This window comes from Psittacula echo, assembly GCF_963264785.1.
Source record: "Psittacula echo genome assembly, chromosome: 5".
Taxonomy (NCBI): Eukaryota; Metazoa; Chordata; class Aves; order Psittaciformes; family Psittacidae; genus Psittacula; species Psittacula echo.
The window spans coordinates 86,034,434-86,054,676 of NC_137739.1; the positions used below are offsets into that span (position 1 = coordinate 86,034,434).

The window sequence follows — 20,243 nt, forward strand, 5'->3', positions numbered from 1 at the left end:
AGTTTACAGGCACATCCCAGGGGAGTTATGAAGTGAAGCATCCCCTCAGAGCTATTGTTCCAATATGATTTTCATTCACAGCACATCCACTGCATTGGGCAATAAGATAAGTCTTAGTGGGGGTGAGACAAATAGGAGCAGATGTTTCCTGTTTCTAGCCTGACTTTCATTTGGTTTCTGTCATTGCTGCGTATCCAGCTTAGGAGAGGGGGTGAACCGTGATGCCTAACACTTGTCCTATTGTTTGGGGTTTGGCAAAATCTGAGGAATAAGGTTGCTTGCAGTGAAACAGAAAAACAGCCCATCAAGTAGGATTGTCTCTGTAGCTGGCACTAATGGAGGTTTCAAAAGACAGTGAAATCACCCGTATCTGGTAACAAACGTTTTATCAGTGGTGATGGAAAAGAGATTCTTTTCTCACCCCAACTTGGGATCCTCTTTAACACTAAAGGGCAAAAGTAACAGTCCTGGCAATTTTATTTCTCATTTTGTTGCATTTAGTTTGCTAATTTAGGTTCATTTCAGCACTGAGAAACAATTCCAGTGCTTCATGTTTCAGTGGTAGCCTGTTGCTCCTGAAACTACAAGCAGAAGACTGAATGGTAATTCACAGGAGTTTGTAAGTGTGCATTAACAGTGTCTTGTACATACACATATCCCTCCACATGGAAGCTGTAACTGAGAAATTCTGTAAGTTTAAGGGTTTTACAAATCAATACTACAACACATGCTTGCTGAAGAGGATTCAGATGTGAAAAAACTTGCTTTATAACTGTTCTTACCTACGGCTGTGACATAAAACTGTGACCTGGCCACTGTTTTGATAATGGAAATAAAAAATACAGTAAGACTGAAAGACACATCTTTTTTTCCATTGTAACACAACCAGTTTTGATGTAGAGTCACAGTCTCGTGCATGGATGTAGCAGAAAACCTGAGAAGAAGAGGCGCAGCAATTGGGGTTCTCTTCCTGCAGGTCTCTGCTCTGAAGGAGACCAACCACCCAGCTGCTGCCTGCCTCAATCTGCACCACCATAACTTGAGAAACACAAAACGCTTTGCCCTTTAAGCCATGTGACAACACACGGCTTTTTGTTGCTGATGTTGTAAAAAGATAAATGCTGTCTCACTATGCAGAAGAAAATGATTGTTACACAGTTACTTAAGCCAACAATTAAGCTCAAAAGACAGAGGCCCACCAACCACACAGGCAATAAGCTCCTCTGAAAAGAGAGCAGCTATACACTGCAGACAGTTGCTTTGGGTGGACGCTACAAACCAGAGAGCTGCAGCACATTTGATGGAAGAGGTCAGTTGCACCAGTCAGAGAGCGAGATTCTGGTTTATTCTTCCAGATGCATAAAGTCTCCTTTGGAGAAAAGTGCGTGTGGGGCATTTCTGGAGGACCCATGAACAGATTCAATCCTCTGTGATCAAAAGAGAAGCAGTTTTTCAGCTTTCCATTACACCTTTGTGCAGTGTAAAAGGAAGACAACATACCAGAATGCAACATTCATTCCCATCTCCCTCAGATGTAACCCATTCTCCAGCGATTCTTCAGGGCCACATATTCCTCTTAATTCCTTTTTAGCACCTTTTCAGCTGTCGTTTTCATCACTCAGGTTTGTCCCACAGCTGCCTTTACAAGCTGCCAATATTGGGAAAGCTCTTCAGTTTCTCAGGAAAGTCATCTTTGTAGAGGACAGGGTCAGCACGATGCTCCACCACTTTGAGAGGCATGGTCCCAAAGACAGAGGCAAACTTATTGATGCATTCAGATCTGGTGAAAGGGAAAAGCAGCGTCATTAAGAACCCCAACAACTGGGCTGGCTACCAGCTCCCACACCAACATAACCGGGAGAAGCCTTCCCTCTTGTGCTTGGAAGTATTTCAGCCATGCTGGCTACTAGTAACTAAAAAGAGAGCCTCACTGCAGAGAGAACTGCAAAGAAGCTGGTGTTCTTTGATTTATCCATTTAATCACAGAGACGAGCAAGGGGATGCTGGCAGCAGCACATGTGCACATGGAGGTCAAAGCTTCCCTTCTCCCTCCCCCTAGAATTCCAGTCATTCTTAAAGCAATGTACATGCTGTAAACCAGAACAGATTAACTGCCAACATGTCTCTTAAAGGGCCACTGTTGGGTCAGGTTGGCTCATAACAAGGGTTTTGCACAAGCCAAGCCTTTGTGAAAATGGAGTTCTAAGTAAGTCTGGGGTTTTTCAGGCTTCTTCAGAAGCTCTATCTTTTCCCACAGAAATAAATGTGCATGGTCAGCACTGATTGCACTGTAACTTAAAAGAGAAGCTGAATTAAAACTCTAAAATGAAAACAATCAGTTTCTCTTCCTTGTTTACATACAAAGATCCTGAGCAGTTAAGGCACATTAGCACAAAAAAGATGGGACCGCTGATGACTCTTTCAGTTTTAATAATCTCAGGTGTCAGTAACGCCGCGGAAGGGAACAGCCATGTGCTTCAAAAATCAAGCACACAGATGTTTAACCTTACAGTGCTCCTTTAACCCTTTCACTGAAAGAACTTCCCTACCTGTGGAAGCAAGGCAGGAAAAGCTTGTCTCACCCCCTCGCAGCTCAGCTAACAACAGCTGTGTACTTGATAAACCAGCTTTTAAGAACTTGAGACACCAAGAACCATGACAACGGTCCCTAACACATAATATCAGACAGCTACAACAAAATAGGTCACATTTCTTTTGCCATTCAAAAGTGAAAACACAAAGTGAATGGGTATTTTGACTCAGCTACAGAGGCTGACGTGCTGCAGGCAGTCCCAGAGCAGATCTCCTGCTCTCCAACCACTGCACCCTCTCCCGACCCCTTCGAAGGGTGAGGGGGTCACTGTGGCTCCAGGATAATTTTCCTCAACAGACCCGGTCAATCACAGCAACTAAGTGTGACAGCTTTGTGATGGGGACTGCTCAACACTGCCCCAAATACTCTTTTGAAGTAGATGGGACAGCAAGACTGGCTTTCAAAACCAATTCCTCAGCCCCTGAGCCATCCCGTGGCTCCCTCCTTAACTAAATGACTGGAAAGCACAATGTCCAGGTTGTTAATGTGCTACATCTCTATGTGGCTGTTTTAAGCTACAATGGTCATGTTTCAGACCATTTTATGGCTTGAGAAAAGTGGCAGAAAACTAATTCATACGGGGTGATACTTGAATAAAGTATTTATATACAGGTAAATGCAGATATTTCACTTCCTGCTGTGTTCTCATCCCCTCATACTTCTTCCTACCTCCAGATTCAAACCTTTGGGCTAGGAAACAAACAAGGAATTCAAAGGGTAAGAGAAAACTCAGTGCAGTGGAAAGCAGCCTCTGGATCTGGCTCAAGCACTGTTTGCTCCTGGGTAGCACAGATCTGGAACAGCGAAGGAGCCATCAGTCAGGACTTAAGCGAAGAGACCCAAGTTTAATCTCTTTAATAACAAGATGAGCCATGAGGAGGGTGAGCTCTGGGCCATAGGCACAGAAAGGTTACAGTAATATGGACACCAGGAACTGAGTGTTTTCTCTTGGAACATCCATCTGTTGCCGAAGATGAGATACCTTAAACACATCTGATTTTCAGGTAAGGCCACACTTCCAAATGCTCTGTTACTTCTGAGAAACCTGGCTAACTGGAATCCAAGTTGTGTGCATTGGAGAAGTCTTGTGGCAGGAAAACCAGAGACTTCACAGGCAGGTAGAGGAGGCAGATGCACTGAGTGATGCTCATGTGAGGAGTTCGCACAGCTGCTGGCCCTCACTGGTCTCTGGAATACAAGAATACTTCCAGTCTACTGGGTCAAATCCTGCCTCTGACAGTAATGACTGAAAGACATTGTAATGTAACAGCTGCTTGGTGGCCAGTGTGAAATGAATTAGTTAGCCTGCTGCCTGGTAGGCAGGTGGCCACATCAGATCAGCCATTGTCACAACCGGAACTAAGCAAAAGACAGGACTAAGTGGATAATGGAGACAAAAGTGACCTCTTCCCTCCAAAGGTTATACTCCCACATCAAAGATGAGGTCTTATGAGAAAGTATCAAGATGGAATCCTTCTACAGGGTTTGGACTAGATGGCCTTCGAAGGTCCCTTCCAACCCAAACTATTCTATGATGCTGTGATATAGCCAAACTTATTCTGGTGGCGAGACCATTCCAGCAGACCATTACTGGCAAGACCATATAAGAGCAGTACAGTACACCTTTAACCACCAAGAAACCACTTCATTGCTAAAGAAATGAAGAAATGGAAAACCCAGTATGTTCTAATCACTCTGGCTGAATTAGAAAAGTTAGTCCTCAGGAAATACCAAATTCAAAGATCAGAAACGGGCTTTTTTAGATTAAAGAAATGTCATACACAAGCCACAAAATGTGTTCGGAGGAAAGGCGCCTCCTTCCAAAAATTTCATCTCCTGCACTGAACTAAATCACTTGAATTCCAAAACCTTTGCCACTTTTGGACAATGTAAGTCCTTCTTCATCAAGAGGAATGTAGTGACAGAACATGGGGTAATGGCTTTAAACTTTAACAGGGGACACCTAAAGTTGGAGATAAAGAAGAAATTCTTCCCTGTGAGGGTGCTGAGGCACTGGCACAGGGTGCCCAAAGAAGCTGTGGCTGCCCCATCCCTGGCAGTGTTCAAGGCCAGGTTGGATGGGGCTTGGAGCAACCTGCTCTAGTGGAAGGTGTCCCTGCTCATGGCAGGGGGTTGGAACTGGATAAGCTTTAAGGTCCCTTCCAACCCAAACTATTCTATGATTCTATAAACCAGAAAGGGTATCTAGAACATTAAACATTCAAAGCTAGATAGCCAAGAGAATGTAACATGCCATCTTCATATGGAGTGAAGGTGTTTTTCTTGGCTGTGCCAATAACCTTGCAAATTCATGCTAACAGAGGCATGCTTCCTTCCAAGAATTATCTGGGGTTTTAACTTGCTTTGCTGACACCATGCAGTTGTTGCTCAACAAGGAATTAAGATTGTGTGAGTTTAGAACTCAAGAGCCTTCTTGCCCAAGGCAGACTGGGTGAATTTCATATCTGGTAAGGCCTCTCTTCATCAGTTTCCTCTCCCTTATAACCCAAAGATTTTTTGGCAGGGTAACTCTGCACTGAGGCCTTTGGCCAACTGTTACCTGGTCCATTTGCTTCATAAGGGAACGGCTTCCTATTTTGACTCTAACAAACACATGTCCTAAAGAAGACGCGGCGGTTAATGTGCCTGAAGAAGCAGCTCAGCCCTTTGCTGTATTTACTGTACAGGCACTTGCCTTCTAGGCTGCATTTTACAGTTTCTCTTTTTCGAGAGCCAGATGCAAAGATGCTAAAGGCAGAAAACTTGCTGCTAAACAGCACCTGTAAATACGGGGATTATGAGATCTTCCTACAGCTTCATCTGTGACCTGATGTAAAAGCTAACCTAGGGCAAGAAGGGGATTCTTGGTTCAAAGCTTTCTTTGGTTAATGTATTTTAATGATGGAGCTTGATAACCCTGGGGACTGAAGTCTTTTATTTGTATCAGTGAAATTACACAGCAGGAAGAACAGCAACGTTGGCTTTCCCTTGAGTTGTTGTAAACATATTTCAGTACTGGTCTAAAAACCCCTTCTTAATACTGAAGATAAGAGTCCAACTGTGCCATCTATCCTTTGTCTCTGCTGGAAGTGTCAAAAGGCCCAACAGAACTGGTTAGTTACATATCCTTCCTGGACAGATCTCCACAAATGACTTCTCAAACATCTTACACTTACAGAACAATCATCAGGCAGTTGCTGGGCATCTCTCTGCTATTTCTGAACCAGAAATAAACACTAAATGTTGTGCATGCCCACGGCAACCCCACTAAAATGCTTGTTCCACAAACAGTAGGTTCATCCCTGAATATTCAGGCAAGTAATCAGCTCAGACTACCTGCTTTGTTAGTTGTGAATGCTAAAGAACAAGGAGTCAGGCACTTTGGGAGGCTGTAAGTGGAGCTGATAATGGCTCTTTGCCTGATACCCTAGGTATTGTTCTTCTTACCCAACACTGTAAAGTTATCTGTACAAAGTTATTCTTTGATAATATGATGCCATAACAGCCTTACTGCTCTAGAATTACTGTCATTCGTTACCCACTTAAAATTAATAACTAGCTTCCAAGATTCAAAGTAAGAAACCCTTTCAGATTTTCAAATAACTCCCTTATATTGAATATAGATAATAACAACACAGGGTGAGAAGGAATTGGGTGTAGCATGTTTCAGTATATTAATGATCTTCAAAATGAAGCCTGAATGAATACATGCAAACTGTGTATCCCCTCAGATTTTCTCTTGCACTCAGACTCTATCCCAGCAGGTATTCCTTTGGCTGGGCAAATCCAAGTATGTGGATTTGCAGTCAATCTAACATTTCCCACAACCCAGGTATCTCTACTGTTGGAAACTACAGAGAAGCAAAGCAACAGTTTCAATGTGTTCTCAATAAACTGTCCATGATACTTTACTCCGAGGATACAAGAATTGCTATAGACATGGAAACATGACCTTTACCCTGCATCATAATGCACTGCGGAGCAAAAAAGCACTTTTCCATCTTCTGTTTTCATAGTTTTTACCTTAATGAGGACCTAGTTCATGATCAAAATTCCTATGTGCTGTTGTAATGCTACTAGTATGATCACAGGAAAGCTCATCTGGCTTCAGGTAGCCCATCCTGTAAAGCCAGTGCAGAATTGCTAGACACAGAACAACCTCTTGTGCTTCCCCTTAAGCTCTCATTTAAGATCTACAAAGCTTCTAACCCCTTCCTTTAAGAGGTTTTCTGCAGAGTATCTTTTACCATCTTAATGATGTATGTTTTACTTCTGACTATCATACTCCTTTTTTAATTACTTATATATCCAATCTAAATACTTTGTCACTAACCTTCGTGGTTATGCTCTTCAATAGCTGCCATGATGCTCGGTTAATAATCAATCAGCCAAACTACATATGTGTTTGTATGTGTTGTATCTTGTGTGTTTACACATCAGACACATGTATGTACTCTTTCTGTAAATAAGCCCCAACCTACTAATCAGTTCTGCATTAGTTCACTGCATATATTATAATCCATAGATATCATTTACATTACTAAAGGCCAGTAAATGGATCCAACACTTTAAATTTGCTGAATGCTGCAGAGAAGGACAGAAAAAAAGCTCACTAATAAGATGGCAACTGGTAAGATACCCATCTTATGCGTCTCAGTGCAAATCTGAAACGGCCTATTTTAAATGCAGGTCAGGTATTTTTTTATTGTCACCTCTTCTGATGGTCTTTTCCAGCACTATGGCTACCTCTGCCTACCTACCCCATCAATCCTAAGGCTGCAAGTTATTCTTCCCAAAGTCTGCAGGAGAGATGCAACCACGCAAGCAGCCTGAGATGAAATCCATTTGTCAATTCTAGATCCCAGTTAGTTCCACCTAATAACTAACATGGCAGGAGGGTTGGAACTAGATGAGCTTTAAGGTCCCTTCCAACCCAAACCATTCTATGACACAGTTCTTTTCAAACACGGGTGTTGAACAGCGTTGTAAAAGTGAAGCAACTTTCCCCTATTCTACACATTCAGAAGCCAAGGCAGAGGGAAGCTTAGCGTCTCGGTCAAGGCTGGGAAGCCATTTTCCTGCCAAGCAGAGAACCCAATTCTTACACTTACCAGCTTCCAGTATTCACTGTCACCATTCACTGCCTTGCAAATATAAATGTAATTTCAAAACCAAATTCTCACAGAAATATAATAACGCTGGGATTGTCAAAAAATGTGACATGCAATAGAGAGGCAAATGCCCTTCATTGGAGGAAGCAAAGTGCTTCACAATCTCTGGAGGAAAGACAATGTACAAACATCAATGCAAATAACATTATGAATAACTTATACCTTTGTTTCTCTTTGGTAAGCTAGCCTGGTTCAAAAAGAAAACAGATCTCATACTCATTACAGTTGATGTGCCATAGAAAAACATAAATGTGGTATTACTGAAAGTAGAGAATTTCATATATGTGTCCTATACACTTTACAGCAAAGCTGCCAGAAATAGTGCCCTTCTAAAGTCTTTTCTTGTAGTAGTCCACTTCTCAGTGTCACATCATCCATTGTAGGAATGACTTTTGCTGATCATATCCATGCGACATTCTTTCAAAATGAGCAATTTACAGCAATACAATCAGTGAGTGGTTTTGATCCTAATTTAATGAGACACAGGATAAGATTCTAAGGAATCAGAACAAGGCAATCAAGGGGAATAAAGGGTGGTCACTCACCTTTCCACCATGTGTGTCTGGTCCAGTGATAACCCATCAATTGCCGTGCATTCTGGACATTTGAACTTCTTCCGTGGGGTCACCTGCAGAAAGGCACGCCAGATATCATCAAATAGCAACAGAAGGGACATTAATCTCCTTGCTCAGAGAGCAGTGCAATACCTCTGAACATGCCTGCAGTGTAAGCTGAGCTGGCTCAAAAAGGAGGGGGGTTAAAAAAAAGGGAAGAAAAAAGCCACTCCATTCCTCCATTCAGCTCCATCTGGCCCAGCTGACTGCAAAATTCACAGGGGCCCAATAAAAATGGCTGGGAGGATTTTTTTCCTTCTGTAACTGAAAAGAAGTGGCGATGACAAGCTCCTTAATTCCTGTTTAATGACTGTTTTCTCACTGCCAAGGTCCCTGTATAAACACCATTTGTTCTTGCAGCCATAACAGCGATGAAATATAGCTTCCCATACTTCACCGTAACGTTGATCCAACAGACGCTCTTTTGCTCACTCCAGTTAGAGCTGACTGGCAAACCCTACAAGACTCTCCGAATCGCACAGAGGTGCCAAATTACTCTGCTGTGCCCTCATAGAGCTCAAAACCTTTCTCAGCAAAAACACACACTTTATCTTCTAAAGGCTTTTCTAGGAAACACAGCCACCAGCCCCAGTAAATGATGATGGACAGAGGAGAAAATGGACCCTGCTAATTGAAGTAACGCCTGGTGGCCTCTAAATCTCATTCCAACTTGACACACTTGGAAATGAATGTACAGAGTGAATGTCCAGACCTGAAAACGTGTCGAAACATGTCAGGAAATTAATTCAGGGATAAAAAGTTCATTTAAAGCTGATCTTGCAATTAACATTCTTGCAATTAACATTCCTATAAATCAGCTGTTGCCAGGCCACGACAAAGAGAGCTGCGGACAGTTGGCAATTTCTTTCTGCTAGTGATCCCAAATAGTTAAAATATATATATGTGGGTGTGTGCATATATATACGCATACACACACACATATATATATAGCTATCATTTAAATCACCTTCTTCAGACCTCATCTAGATGGCTAAAATAACCACCAGAAACAACTGGTAAACCAACAATTCTTTGTTCTTCAGCATCAAAGTTTTACTAAAAGGGCTTTTCTACCATGCAAGAACACGACACCAACCCAGGGGTCAATGAGAGAAAAAGGAAGATTAAGTAATACATTGAAGCCTACTAAATACATTTCTATGAGTATATACATCATGTTTTGAAACTTTGTAAAGCTAAACTGCAGAAATGTCCCACCTTAATAACTGATTTGCCAGTGACATTTGCCACTAGAAAGTTCATGGCAATATCTTCACAGTTCATATGGGCATCCACCCAGTTCTTGATGTCCCCAGGCATTTTGTAGGTGTAAAGATAGTTGAAATACTGCAGGATAGAGGGAGAGAGAAGACAATTTTAAATACAGATGCAGTAACTGTAAGACTAAATAGTTCAGTCACGGAACAGCAGGCAGGTAAGGATGGATTACGGGCGAACTGTGACAATGCCTTCAGGCAAGGACTACTTTAGCAGACACAAAATCATTTTTGGGTGCTTAATTCCTAACCAGCATACAAATTTCTTTACAATCTGTTTTCTTTTCTTGAACTGCTAGCTCCAAAGCTATGAATGCAGAATGTACTGTGCAGTTACAGCTCATGCACACTGGCAAGAGTTTTCCTGTAAGGTCATGAAGGTAATGGTTTTATTCTATAGGCAGAGACAAATCAGTTGTTTTCACAGCAATTGCAAGAGGTTTAGGGTTAGTTTGCAACTGGCACTCTGAATGTTGTAAAAAACAATCACAGCACCACAAAACATAGGACAATGACACAGCTCTTTATCAAAGGTTCATGTTGTATATTAGTATACTACAAATTGTACATTACCTTGTGATAAAACGCCGCCCCAGTGAGCACCATTGAGACTTCATTGGTCCATTCTGATTCATATTTCCATTTGTTCATCTCATGGTCCCAAAGATGCAGGCGGCCTGGATAACCAACCAACCTGTCAGGGAACTCACGCCAAACCTGAAGAGAAAGAGATGTGACACGCTGCAACACATCTGCACAGCGGCGCAAAGACCACTTTCAATTCTTCTAAGTCCTAATCCTTGGAATAGAAAGGTGCCTGGAAGTAGCATGAAAAAGGCCAAGCTTGCTTTGGAAGGAATCTACAACTCAGGGAAGCCATACCCCAGAGCAAAAGGCCACAAAAGCAATACTAACTCCCTTGTAAAGAAATACAACCAACTATTCAAAAAGATTTTAACACTAACTAAACCCAAGCGTGATTAGAAAGGAACTTTTGATGTTAGCTTCAGTAGATGTGGCTATAACCTAACTACTTTCACAGCTGGCTTTGGATCTAACCAACGTGCTTCCTTTGATAAGAACAGGCTTAAAACAGGCTTATATTTTAATATTTCTGGTATTCTTTAGTGGGTGCTTGGATAGATCTACTGCTACATGGAAGGCCTCTTTGCCCTTGACTTGTTCCAGACAGCTGGATACAATCAAGATACCATCCTTGTCACTCCATACATTATTTTGTAGCTGACTACAGGATCAAACACGGTAGACAAGAACAAGGAGAAGGGCATCATTAACGCAACCCCAGTTCTCCACACTGCTGGCCACATTAAATAATGGACCATTTCTGTGTTGGGAAAAAAGGGAGAAAGGATTATAATTATTTAGAAGGGTCTGAACTATTTGCTTGCTGAATGCACAGTTTGTCTTTTTCTCTGTCTTTATCTGTGTTATTTGCAGACAAATTGCTCAAAATCTGTCCTTTAATCCAAATAACTGCTAGATTTGTTGGAAGAATACAAGCCTTGACTCTCTGACACACAGTGTTAGATCGCAGAGTTTCTGGTTTAGATTGGTAGTGTATAAATAAAACACATACAGCCCTGAATTTCACCGTGCATGCAAGATCAACAACAAAATATCTCACACATCCCCAATGATCACTTCACTAGGAAACCTCTTTTCTCTGTATATAAAGGCAAGGGAACCCTACGGCTGAATCTGCACTATAGAAAGTGTTAGCTAGAAGTCCACCACCCTACAAACCTTGCCTTGTCAGCAGTTCACTTTGGGCACTTCCTATGTGCCAGTAAGTTTCAGTGGGAAGGCCTGGACTACAAGGACTCCATGCAAGTATTTTATCAAAGTAAATACAATAAAATAATCAGCTTTAAATTCCTGCTCCTGTATCCATATTTCTGTGATTCTTGCATTACTATATACCTTTTCATCTAGACATCTCAACACATTTTATTGCTGTCAGTTAATATAGCTTCAGAATCCCATGATGAGAGCAGTTATTATTTCAAACGTGCAGATGAGGAAACCTGCCAAAAATCATACAGGAAACAAAGAATGGGAACCAGATCTTCTGACTCCCTGACTTGCACTTTATCCAGAAATCAATCTTTCTAGACAGTTCTAGGGCACAAGTAGTGGGAGTGTATTTAGACAGGACAACCTCTAACACAGAGGGTTCTTGAAAGCAGAGATGATTTGGAACTCAAGGAAGAGAATACCTAGGGCATTGTTACAAGTTGGTGCTATCAGCTAACTAAAAGTACAGATTTTCAGCAGGCAAGCCAGTGAGGTCTTGAAATACCTATTTTACATGTCAAAAACATGAGTAAAGAACACAAAACCACAGGGATGACCAATCCCTCTTCCCAAATTTTATTCCTTGCATTCCAGGACACAAAAATTCATGATTTAATTTCAGTATATTTTGAAACCTGACTATTAAAATGCCCATCTCCAGCTGTTAGAAGGCACCACCACATAAACTACTGCGGTTCATGAAAGGATTTGACAGAACACTACAGATCTGCAGTGCACTGGGCTATGAATGCTTGTAGAGGGAATGGCATGCTCTTAAAGGCAGCTGAAAGAGAGATTAAACTCAGCTACTGCTTCCCAAGGGACTTCAGTGCCTTCACAACACAGCAGCACAGATTCATATCCCTTCTAGGTTTTGTCCTTGGTGTCATCTTCAAGAGTCCAAATACATAAAATAAAAGCTATAATGCATGTTGCTCCAACAGATCTCTTTATAAAACTCAACCCTACCCTGATTCCGGCCTCTGAAAATTGTCAGTTTGATGCATCTAAAAAATAACTTGGTTGCTTTAAACAGAGATTCCTTTGAAAGTGCTATCGGAGTCAGTGGAAAAGCTTGGCTTTTTCATAATGTTCATCACTAGCTCAATTCAATGGTAATTCCTGGAAAGACTCCAAATAGCTGCATCCAACTCACTGCCCAAATCCATACACAGGTTTTGTGCCAAAATTAATGTATACAGCTACTGCTTATAAGGAAGCTTTCAGAATGAAAATACTGATAATGACTCTTATACTACCCTTTATTTTGTAGCAGGGTCCATTTTCTGGTTTGAGGGTTGCCTCTAATTTACTAGTCTGTTAGGAATACATTCCATTTTAGCCAGTGATCTTATTAATGTTCTCAGACTAAAGGAGGATAGCCTGATTTAATACTGGTAAGGGACACATCCAAAGAAAAACATATTGCCAAGTGAAGAAGAGGTATGCTGCTTTGCAGACAACACTACAGTGACTTTGCTACAGAACCCTGAAGATCAGTATTTTTGGATGCAGCATCTCCCAGCTGAAAAGTCAAAGAGAAGTTCTGACTTGGTAGCTTTACTAAAAGTCTTGTAAGAGATACTAAGAGAAAACAATAGCAATTGTGTTTCCCAGTCAAGTTCCCCAAGTCACATAAAGTCTCATTTCTCCACAGTTCTTTCTGCCTCCTAGCCTCAACCCTTCCATGTTGTTTCTCTGTGCCCTCAGGACAGCTGCCACAACTCATTCTCCGTGTAGCCAGAAGGACAGAGAAGCATTTTCTTTTCCAGACTAAACTCCAACATTTATGCATTAAATGTATTAGACTCTATTAAGTCACGTGCAACTGGAACTGGCTAATTACAACTAGAATTTCTTACAATTTAATAAAATAATCAGCATTTCAGGTGAAAATAATGAAATGAAAATATTCCAATGAAAAATAATAATCATTTCCAATGACAATGTTTAAAGCATGAATCACTGATTACCCTCTATGAATGAAAGAAATCCCTACCAATCAGTATTCCTCTTCTGCCAGAGCCACATCCACTCTTAGGTCTACCCGCGTTCTCAAAGGGACAGCTTGTGCTATTGCTAAAACCCAAAGCAATATGGCAACACAAAGCCCATTAAAAGATAAATGATGCTTCACATGCACTCAATTTGTAAAATAACATCAATTTCAAAAAGAGCTTTGAAAGCAGCCAGCACTTAACCATCAAGAAGTGTTTTGGAAACAGAGTTTTATTATTCATCTTACAAAGGAATGCTGAAAAATCTACTTTTAACAGTCAGAATGGGTATGGAAGAATTCTTCTGAAGAAGGCATTCAAGCTTTAGGATGATTTTAGCCTATTGAAACATGTAATTCATCAGAGAGTTGATTGGTTTTAAAGAATGCCACAGACATGAAACACTGAAAAATAACTCTGGGACAGACTAGGATCATCTACCAGCAGAAGGCAAAAAGCTTCCAATGATAAAACACAAACTTAGCAATGCACCAAACACCACTTTTTGTGAACAAAATCCGATGGACTTAGAGCAATAATCCCAATTTAGATGATTTCTATTCCTGCTGCAATTAAAAATACTCTGTAAGGACAAAGTGCGGCATAAGTACATAAGAAATCTTCATGAACTTCATACTTGGAAACTGTTATCCCCACTTTTCAGGGTGACAAGAACGCAAAGCCATCTACCCCAAGGCCAGTTGATATGCAGACTTGGGAACACTACAACACTTGCTTTCAGTCCCACCTTCAGACACCAAACACTTGAGGAGAAGCCAACAGCTCTGTTTCCATTTGTTTAAATTATGGTAATCTAAATACTTGCTGCTTTTCTTGCATCTCTCTGATACTCCCCCTGTGGACACAAAGATCAGCATGTGGAGAAGAAGCTGTTTAGCCCTAATAGCTTTTTTCCACCAGTGCCCCAAGTCATGCCTGTGATTTCATCAGGTAACTTAACAGAAATGCTTTTTCCAAACTCAGACCGTCATAAGTATTCTTCTGCTACCTTCACAGAGCAGCACACCCGGACTATTTTTCTGCTTGCTCCAATAGATTTATGCGATGCCATAAATCACTGTACCGTAATAGTTCACTTTTAACAAGTAAAAAATGTCTGACACTTTGAGTGTTACTATAATTTTTTATGGCTGAAAGTGTACAGAGATCAAAGTTTCCTGGGTTTTTTTAGCCTTGCTCTATACATTCAGACAAGTCTGTGACAGAGGGGGTTTTGCCACATGTTTAAATGTAAAGTCTCAAGGATGTCAGGAGGAGCAAAGAAAATTACTGAATGTCACGTTTCCAGCCCTCCTTATGCCCAAAGCAGAAGCAGACATACTTTTCAAGGAAAACTTTCTAGTAACATTATATGCTGCTACTGTTCCCTCTGGATTCCCCTGCAAATGAGTCAAGACCAAGAGAGATACTTTGCTGGTAACACACATAAACAGATAAATAAATTATCACAGGCTGAGGACAATTTAAACATCTGGGAGCCAGCTCAGGCCTGTCAAGCAAGTCACAGACACTCAGGGACAGGAAAGATCAATCTTCAGCCCCCGAGTTCTGTGCCAGAGAGTAGGAACTACATCACCCACCCTCTATATGGGGAAAATGTGTATTTATAAAATACTTTGCTGCATTTTAAGGCATTTCTATTCATTTCATTTACAGGGGAAGAATAAAAAGCAATCTCAAAATATAAGGATTCAAACTCAGCTACCTGCTCTATAAAGCATTTCAATTTTCCAGCGATGCGGCTGTGCAGTTAAGTTCAATTCCCAGAATCAAAAAGTAATAGGATTTATAACAAAATGCAAAAAACCTGCAAAAGCAATAGCCTTCAGCCTGCCAGACTAAACAATCTTGTGTCCCAACAGTTACATTCACTCGCTGAATATAAGGACTGCTACTCACGTAGTCCCTACGACCAATGCATATGGTCCACAGAAGGCCAATAAATTACCGGCACAGTCCAGCAGCTAGACCTGGCGATGAAGAGTTGCAAGTCCCAACTGTCACCTAATCACACTGACTACAGGGGAATTCACAGCACCTTTTCTTTGCCTTTTCTTTTTCCATGAGGAGAACCCTTTCCTGCCTTAGCACAACCAGACCCAATAGATGTGAAGTCACAACTATTCTCCACTGAGGATGTTTAAATTAACGCTTCAGACACATGAGTACCACGTTCTACTTCTCACGACTCCTGGCTGACACAGCTGAAGCTCAGCTGCAGTTTGAATCTCTGCTTTGAAGCCCTTCACGCCTGCTTTGCCAGTAGCAGAGATTCATTTGGAATTACTTAACACAGTCACTTAGGTTTCTAGAGAACTTACTTTTATTTACTTGGAGACAGCTTGATGAAAATGAAAATCAAACTGCAAATGGAGCCAGGATTTACACAGCAGGCACGTTATGGCTTTGTTATCTTTCATCCCATCACTTCACTCTGAAAACTAGTAGTTATGAGCACCAACATAGGCAAAAATAAATCAGCTTGCAGAACTGCCAACACTTGATTGCTTTGCTGTTGCAGTGCAGTGCTTAAAACATTCAGTGTAGACAACGAAGTAGTGAGAAGGCATATGTGGCCAAAAGCCTCTTCCTTCAGTTGTCTTCTCTTCATTTCATCTTTCACACTTCATGTTCTAACCCGTTACTCTTAACCTGGCAAGGAAATTATTTCCTTTCTGGAGGCACACATGATAGATTAAACCTCCGTCTCCACTACTTAACATCTCTGTTGTTACATCAGCATATCTACATTACCACAAGTCATTTCTGGAGGCCAAAGCTCGTTACTTGCTAACAGTCTCTTTCACTTGAGAGGGAGAAAGAGCCGTATTTTACCACAGATGTATTCACATTAAAGAAATACTTCCAACATCTCTTAAAAAATATCTTCTTGTGTTAAGAATTGCAGTTAAGATTGCTAAAAACGAGACAACTATCACATTTAGTTTGCTCTCTGCCCTTTAGAAAAGTGGTTTTCATTATTTCACTCTATTTAGGTAGTTGTGCGTTCTGGCTCTCATGTATGAAGCCCAGTGCTGTTTTACTCATGATATTGCAGGTACAGGAGTGACTGAATAATTCAAACCTTTCTTAAAATATAACATTACATTTTCTAACAATTCTGATTTATGTACAAATACAGCATGTTTGTCTTAAATACACACACGTAACAATAAGGTCAGATTATTATATGTTTAGGCTGAGAAAGTTGGGGCTGTTCAGCCTGGAGAAGAGAAGGCTGCGTGGAGACCTCAGAGCAGCCTTCCAGTATCTGAAGGGGGCCTACAAGGATGCTGGGGATGGACTCTTCATCAGGGACTGCAGTGACAGGACAAGGGGTAACGGGTTCAAACTGAAACAGGGGAGGTTTAGATTGGATCTAAGGAAGAAATTCTTTACTGAGAGGGAGGTGAGGCACTGGAATGGGTTGCCCAGGGAGGTTGTGAATGCTCCATCCCTGGCGGTGTTCAAGGCCAGGTTGGATGAGGCCTTGGGTGACACGGTTTAGTGTGAGGTGTCCCTGCCCATGGCAGGGGGGTTGGAACTGGATGATCTTAAGGTCCTTTCCAACCCAAACTATTCTATGATTCTATGAACTGTGCCATACACTCAAATACAAATGAAGACAAAAATTAACTCATTCAAAGCGAAGCTTTGGAAGGCAAACAAGAGTGTTGTTTCTAAGTAAGTATACGTTTTAACAAACAACTCAAATGCCAATGACGACACGGAGACTGCCAACCTCTTATTACTGCCATGGTTACTGATTTGGACAAACCTTCTTTTTGTGGATACCCTCATTACAACAGCAGCTGTCGAAGCTTTGCCATTTCAAGCATATGATACATGCGTCCCCTCCTTGACATTCTTCAGTTCCTCCCTTCACTGCACTCCACCTTACTTCGGCATGTCCTCAAGGACCTCCTCTGTTCCCAACACTTAATCTCTGAAACTTGTCATGTCCATCAGGACACATTAACTTGGACAGCACTTGTGATTTGTCTGAAAACTCTTTGAAACTGTTAAGAAGAATGCAATTCAGCTTCCAGACTGTTCCCATTACAGCAATTACACAACATTTTCTGGAGTCTCTTGGCATTACTGTGCCAGTTACTGAAAATCTTCTGTTAGCTGGCAATTTTTTCCATAAAGCAATGACTATCTGTAGAAATATTTCAGTCAGCATTGAACCGTTACAGTAGAGAGGCAACAATATGAATCAGCAGACTCTGCAGTGATTCCTCCACTTTATACACATATGCAATGCTGAAGAGGACAGCTTAAGAGACACAAAAAAGGTTCTCTTACCTCATAGCCAAACTGGAGTTCATCTGAGGTTAGCATAATGATATCATCATCAATAGCCAACACTGCCTCTGTTTCAATCTCATCATAGGGGAAGAAGCGGTTACTGAGCTTGTTTTCTGCAGTCCTAACGACTTTCAAAGGAACACGAATCTTCGGCCAGAGAGATTCTAGAGAGAAAAATGAATAGAAATAAAAGGCAATATTATACTCCTGAAGAAGGCTGCACATCCGTCTTAGCTTCCCTTTACTCTTTATTTCTTCACATCTTAAACAAAAGCTTCTTAAAGGCCAATTCTATGAGAATGGCTTGTGTTGGAAGGGAGTTTAAAGCTCATCCAGTTCAAACCCCCTGCCATGGGCAGGGACACCTTCCACTACACCAGGTTGCTCCAAGGCCCTGAAGCAGTAGTACACAATCACTAGCTGCAAGTCTACAACCACAGACAATTTGAAGAGGAATGTTAATTGTATCAAGTGCTAAGACAAAGAAATTTTATTATATAAATGATATATAAATAATTCACAAATTATATAAGTTTTATTATACTATTTATTAACTACAAAGCAACAACTCAGAGAATTCAGAAGTTGTTCTCTGAGTCAAATGAAAACATGTATAAAGATACACCTTGAGGGAAGTGACCCTTCCCCTCTACTCAGCACTGGTGAGGCCACCCCTGGAGTATGGTGTCCAGTTGTGGGCTCCCTGGCGTAAGAGACATGGATGTACCAGAGAGAGTTCAACAAAGAGCCGTGAAGATGACGAAGGTACCAAAGCATCTCTCCTATAAGGAAAGGCTGAGAGAGCTGCAACTCTCTGAACAAAAAGACAGACTGACACAACTCGACACAGAGTTGAACACTAGGACCAAGGCAACTTTTTCCCTCCTGAAAAGGATTAAGGGGTCAGAGTAGACATTTGCACTCTGCATGCTGCTGGGGCAAAATGGATTAAGACATTTTTTGCATATGTAGCCGGTAAGTAGTAAGAAATGGGGGGAGAGTGAAGGGCAATTTTCCCTGTATGCAGACATAGCCACACAGATACCAAAATACTGTTTGATTCTGGTGTTTGTATTTTTCCAAGCATGTTAAAACACTGGAAATGGTGCAGGAAAGAACCACATTAAGTTATTTGAGGGCAGGAGAAAATGCCTTACAGTGGAACTTGGAGATCAATCTGTTTAGCTTACTAGAAGAAGGAACAAAAAGAAGATTTGATTAACATGTACAAGTACCTAACACAGGATGAAAAATGCCACATATGTTCAACTAACTGGAGAAAGACATAACAAAAAACAATGACTGGAATCTAAAGCCAGGCAAATTCAAAGTATAAATAAGGAAGGCATTTTTAATAGTAACAGTGGTTAACTTCTGGAAGAAGTTACCAAGGACAGCAGCTGATTTTGTACATCCTGGCTTTCAACAAGACTGGGTATTAAAATAGAAGATGCATTCAAGTTAGTAGTCATTGGACTAAAAGGAAAAGATGGTCTTAAAGGTGTTTTCCAACCTAAATGATTCTGCGATGTAGCAACTCAAAACTTACAGGTCAACCCAGATAACCTGACTGCCCTTTTGCCTCAAACTCTATAGCCAGTGACATTGTTGACTGTCATCAGGATGAGAATAGGAAGCTTGAATGTAAACTCCTAGGACACAGGGAGTAAATATAGAAGTTCAGAAGATAGCACAAGGAAATACGATCCGTGCTTGCGTTTTTTCAGAATGAAAAGAGGAAGGTAAAATTGGTGTCAATGAAAAAAGCCACTGTAATGGCTGAGGAAAGAGAAGTCCTAACCTGAGAAAATGGGTTTAGTCTGTCAACAACTACATATAACCAAATTCTGGAAGCGTTCTCAGCAGAAGGATCTGAAGAGATGTGGGATGATAGACAACCCCAAACCCAAACGGGTTACAAAATGACACAATTATACACAGACTTCCAATCCCATAATAACTGAGAATCAGGTCTGCTTCCAAGACAGCTTTATCCTCTTTCCACTGTCAATCTGTTGCACTAGGGAGCTACTACCAAAGAAGAGCTGCTGCTTCATTCCAACACGTACAAGTTAAACTCGCTCCCAGGAATGAGCGTCTACATCCTCATTGCCACTGGGTCTCTCAGATTTAACAGCTCTCACAACACTCAAATGAAACACAGGACTGCACACTGCTTAGGGACACCAGAGTCCAAATACTGCTTTACTGAGAAAATAAAGCAGTTCTTCCAAACCACAGAAAGAATCTTCAAAAGTCGGTTTTTCTTGGAGCTGAATTTTAGAAAGAAGGATTGGCATGCATGGGTGGCCAAAAGAAAGGAGAAGAAATACAGAGTGATGGTTATTGGTCAAATATGTATTCAGTTTCCTACCCTGAGTTCTTTCCTGTGAGACTGAGAAAATGACTGCAAAATCTACCTTTATCTGGGTGGTCCTGTAGAC

The 20,243-nt window shown here is 41.2% G+C and overlaps 1 protein-coding gene across 3 annotated transcripts in view; it reads right to left on the bottom strand.

The window, feature by feature from the left end:
* EXT2 (exostosin glycosyltransferase 2) overlaps nt 1-20,243 on the bottom strand; it is an 81,486-nt gene continuing 61,243 nt past the window's right edge. The window contains exons 10-15 of one of the 3 annotated variants that reach the window (XR_013956994.1): nt 17,797-17,963; nt 10,229-10,372; nt 9,597-9,725; nt 8,310-8,392; nt 1,501-1,780; nt 1-1,427 (exon numbers count right to left, since the gene is read on the bottom strand). Coding sequence is in view for 2 of the 3 variants with exons in the window: in XM_080619230.1 (XP_080475356.1) it covers nt 1,642-1,780; nt 8,310-8,392; nt 9,597-9,725; nt 10,229-10,372; nt 17,797-17,963 (662 nt within the window). In the remaining variant the exon portion in view is untranslated. Of the gene's footprint in view, nt 1,781-8,309; nt 8,393-9,596; nt 9,726-10,228; nt 10,373-17,796; nt 17,964-20,243 lie in introns of all 3 variants that reach the window. The other 2 variants (XM_080619231.1, XM_080619230.1) reach the window with 2 other exon arrangements.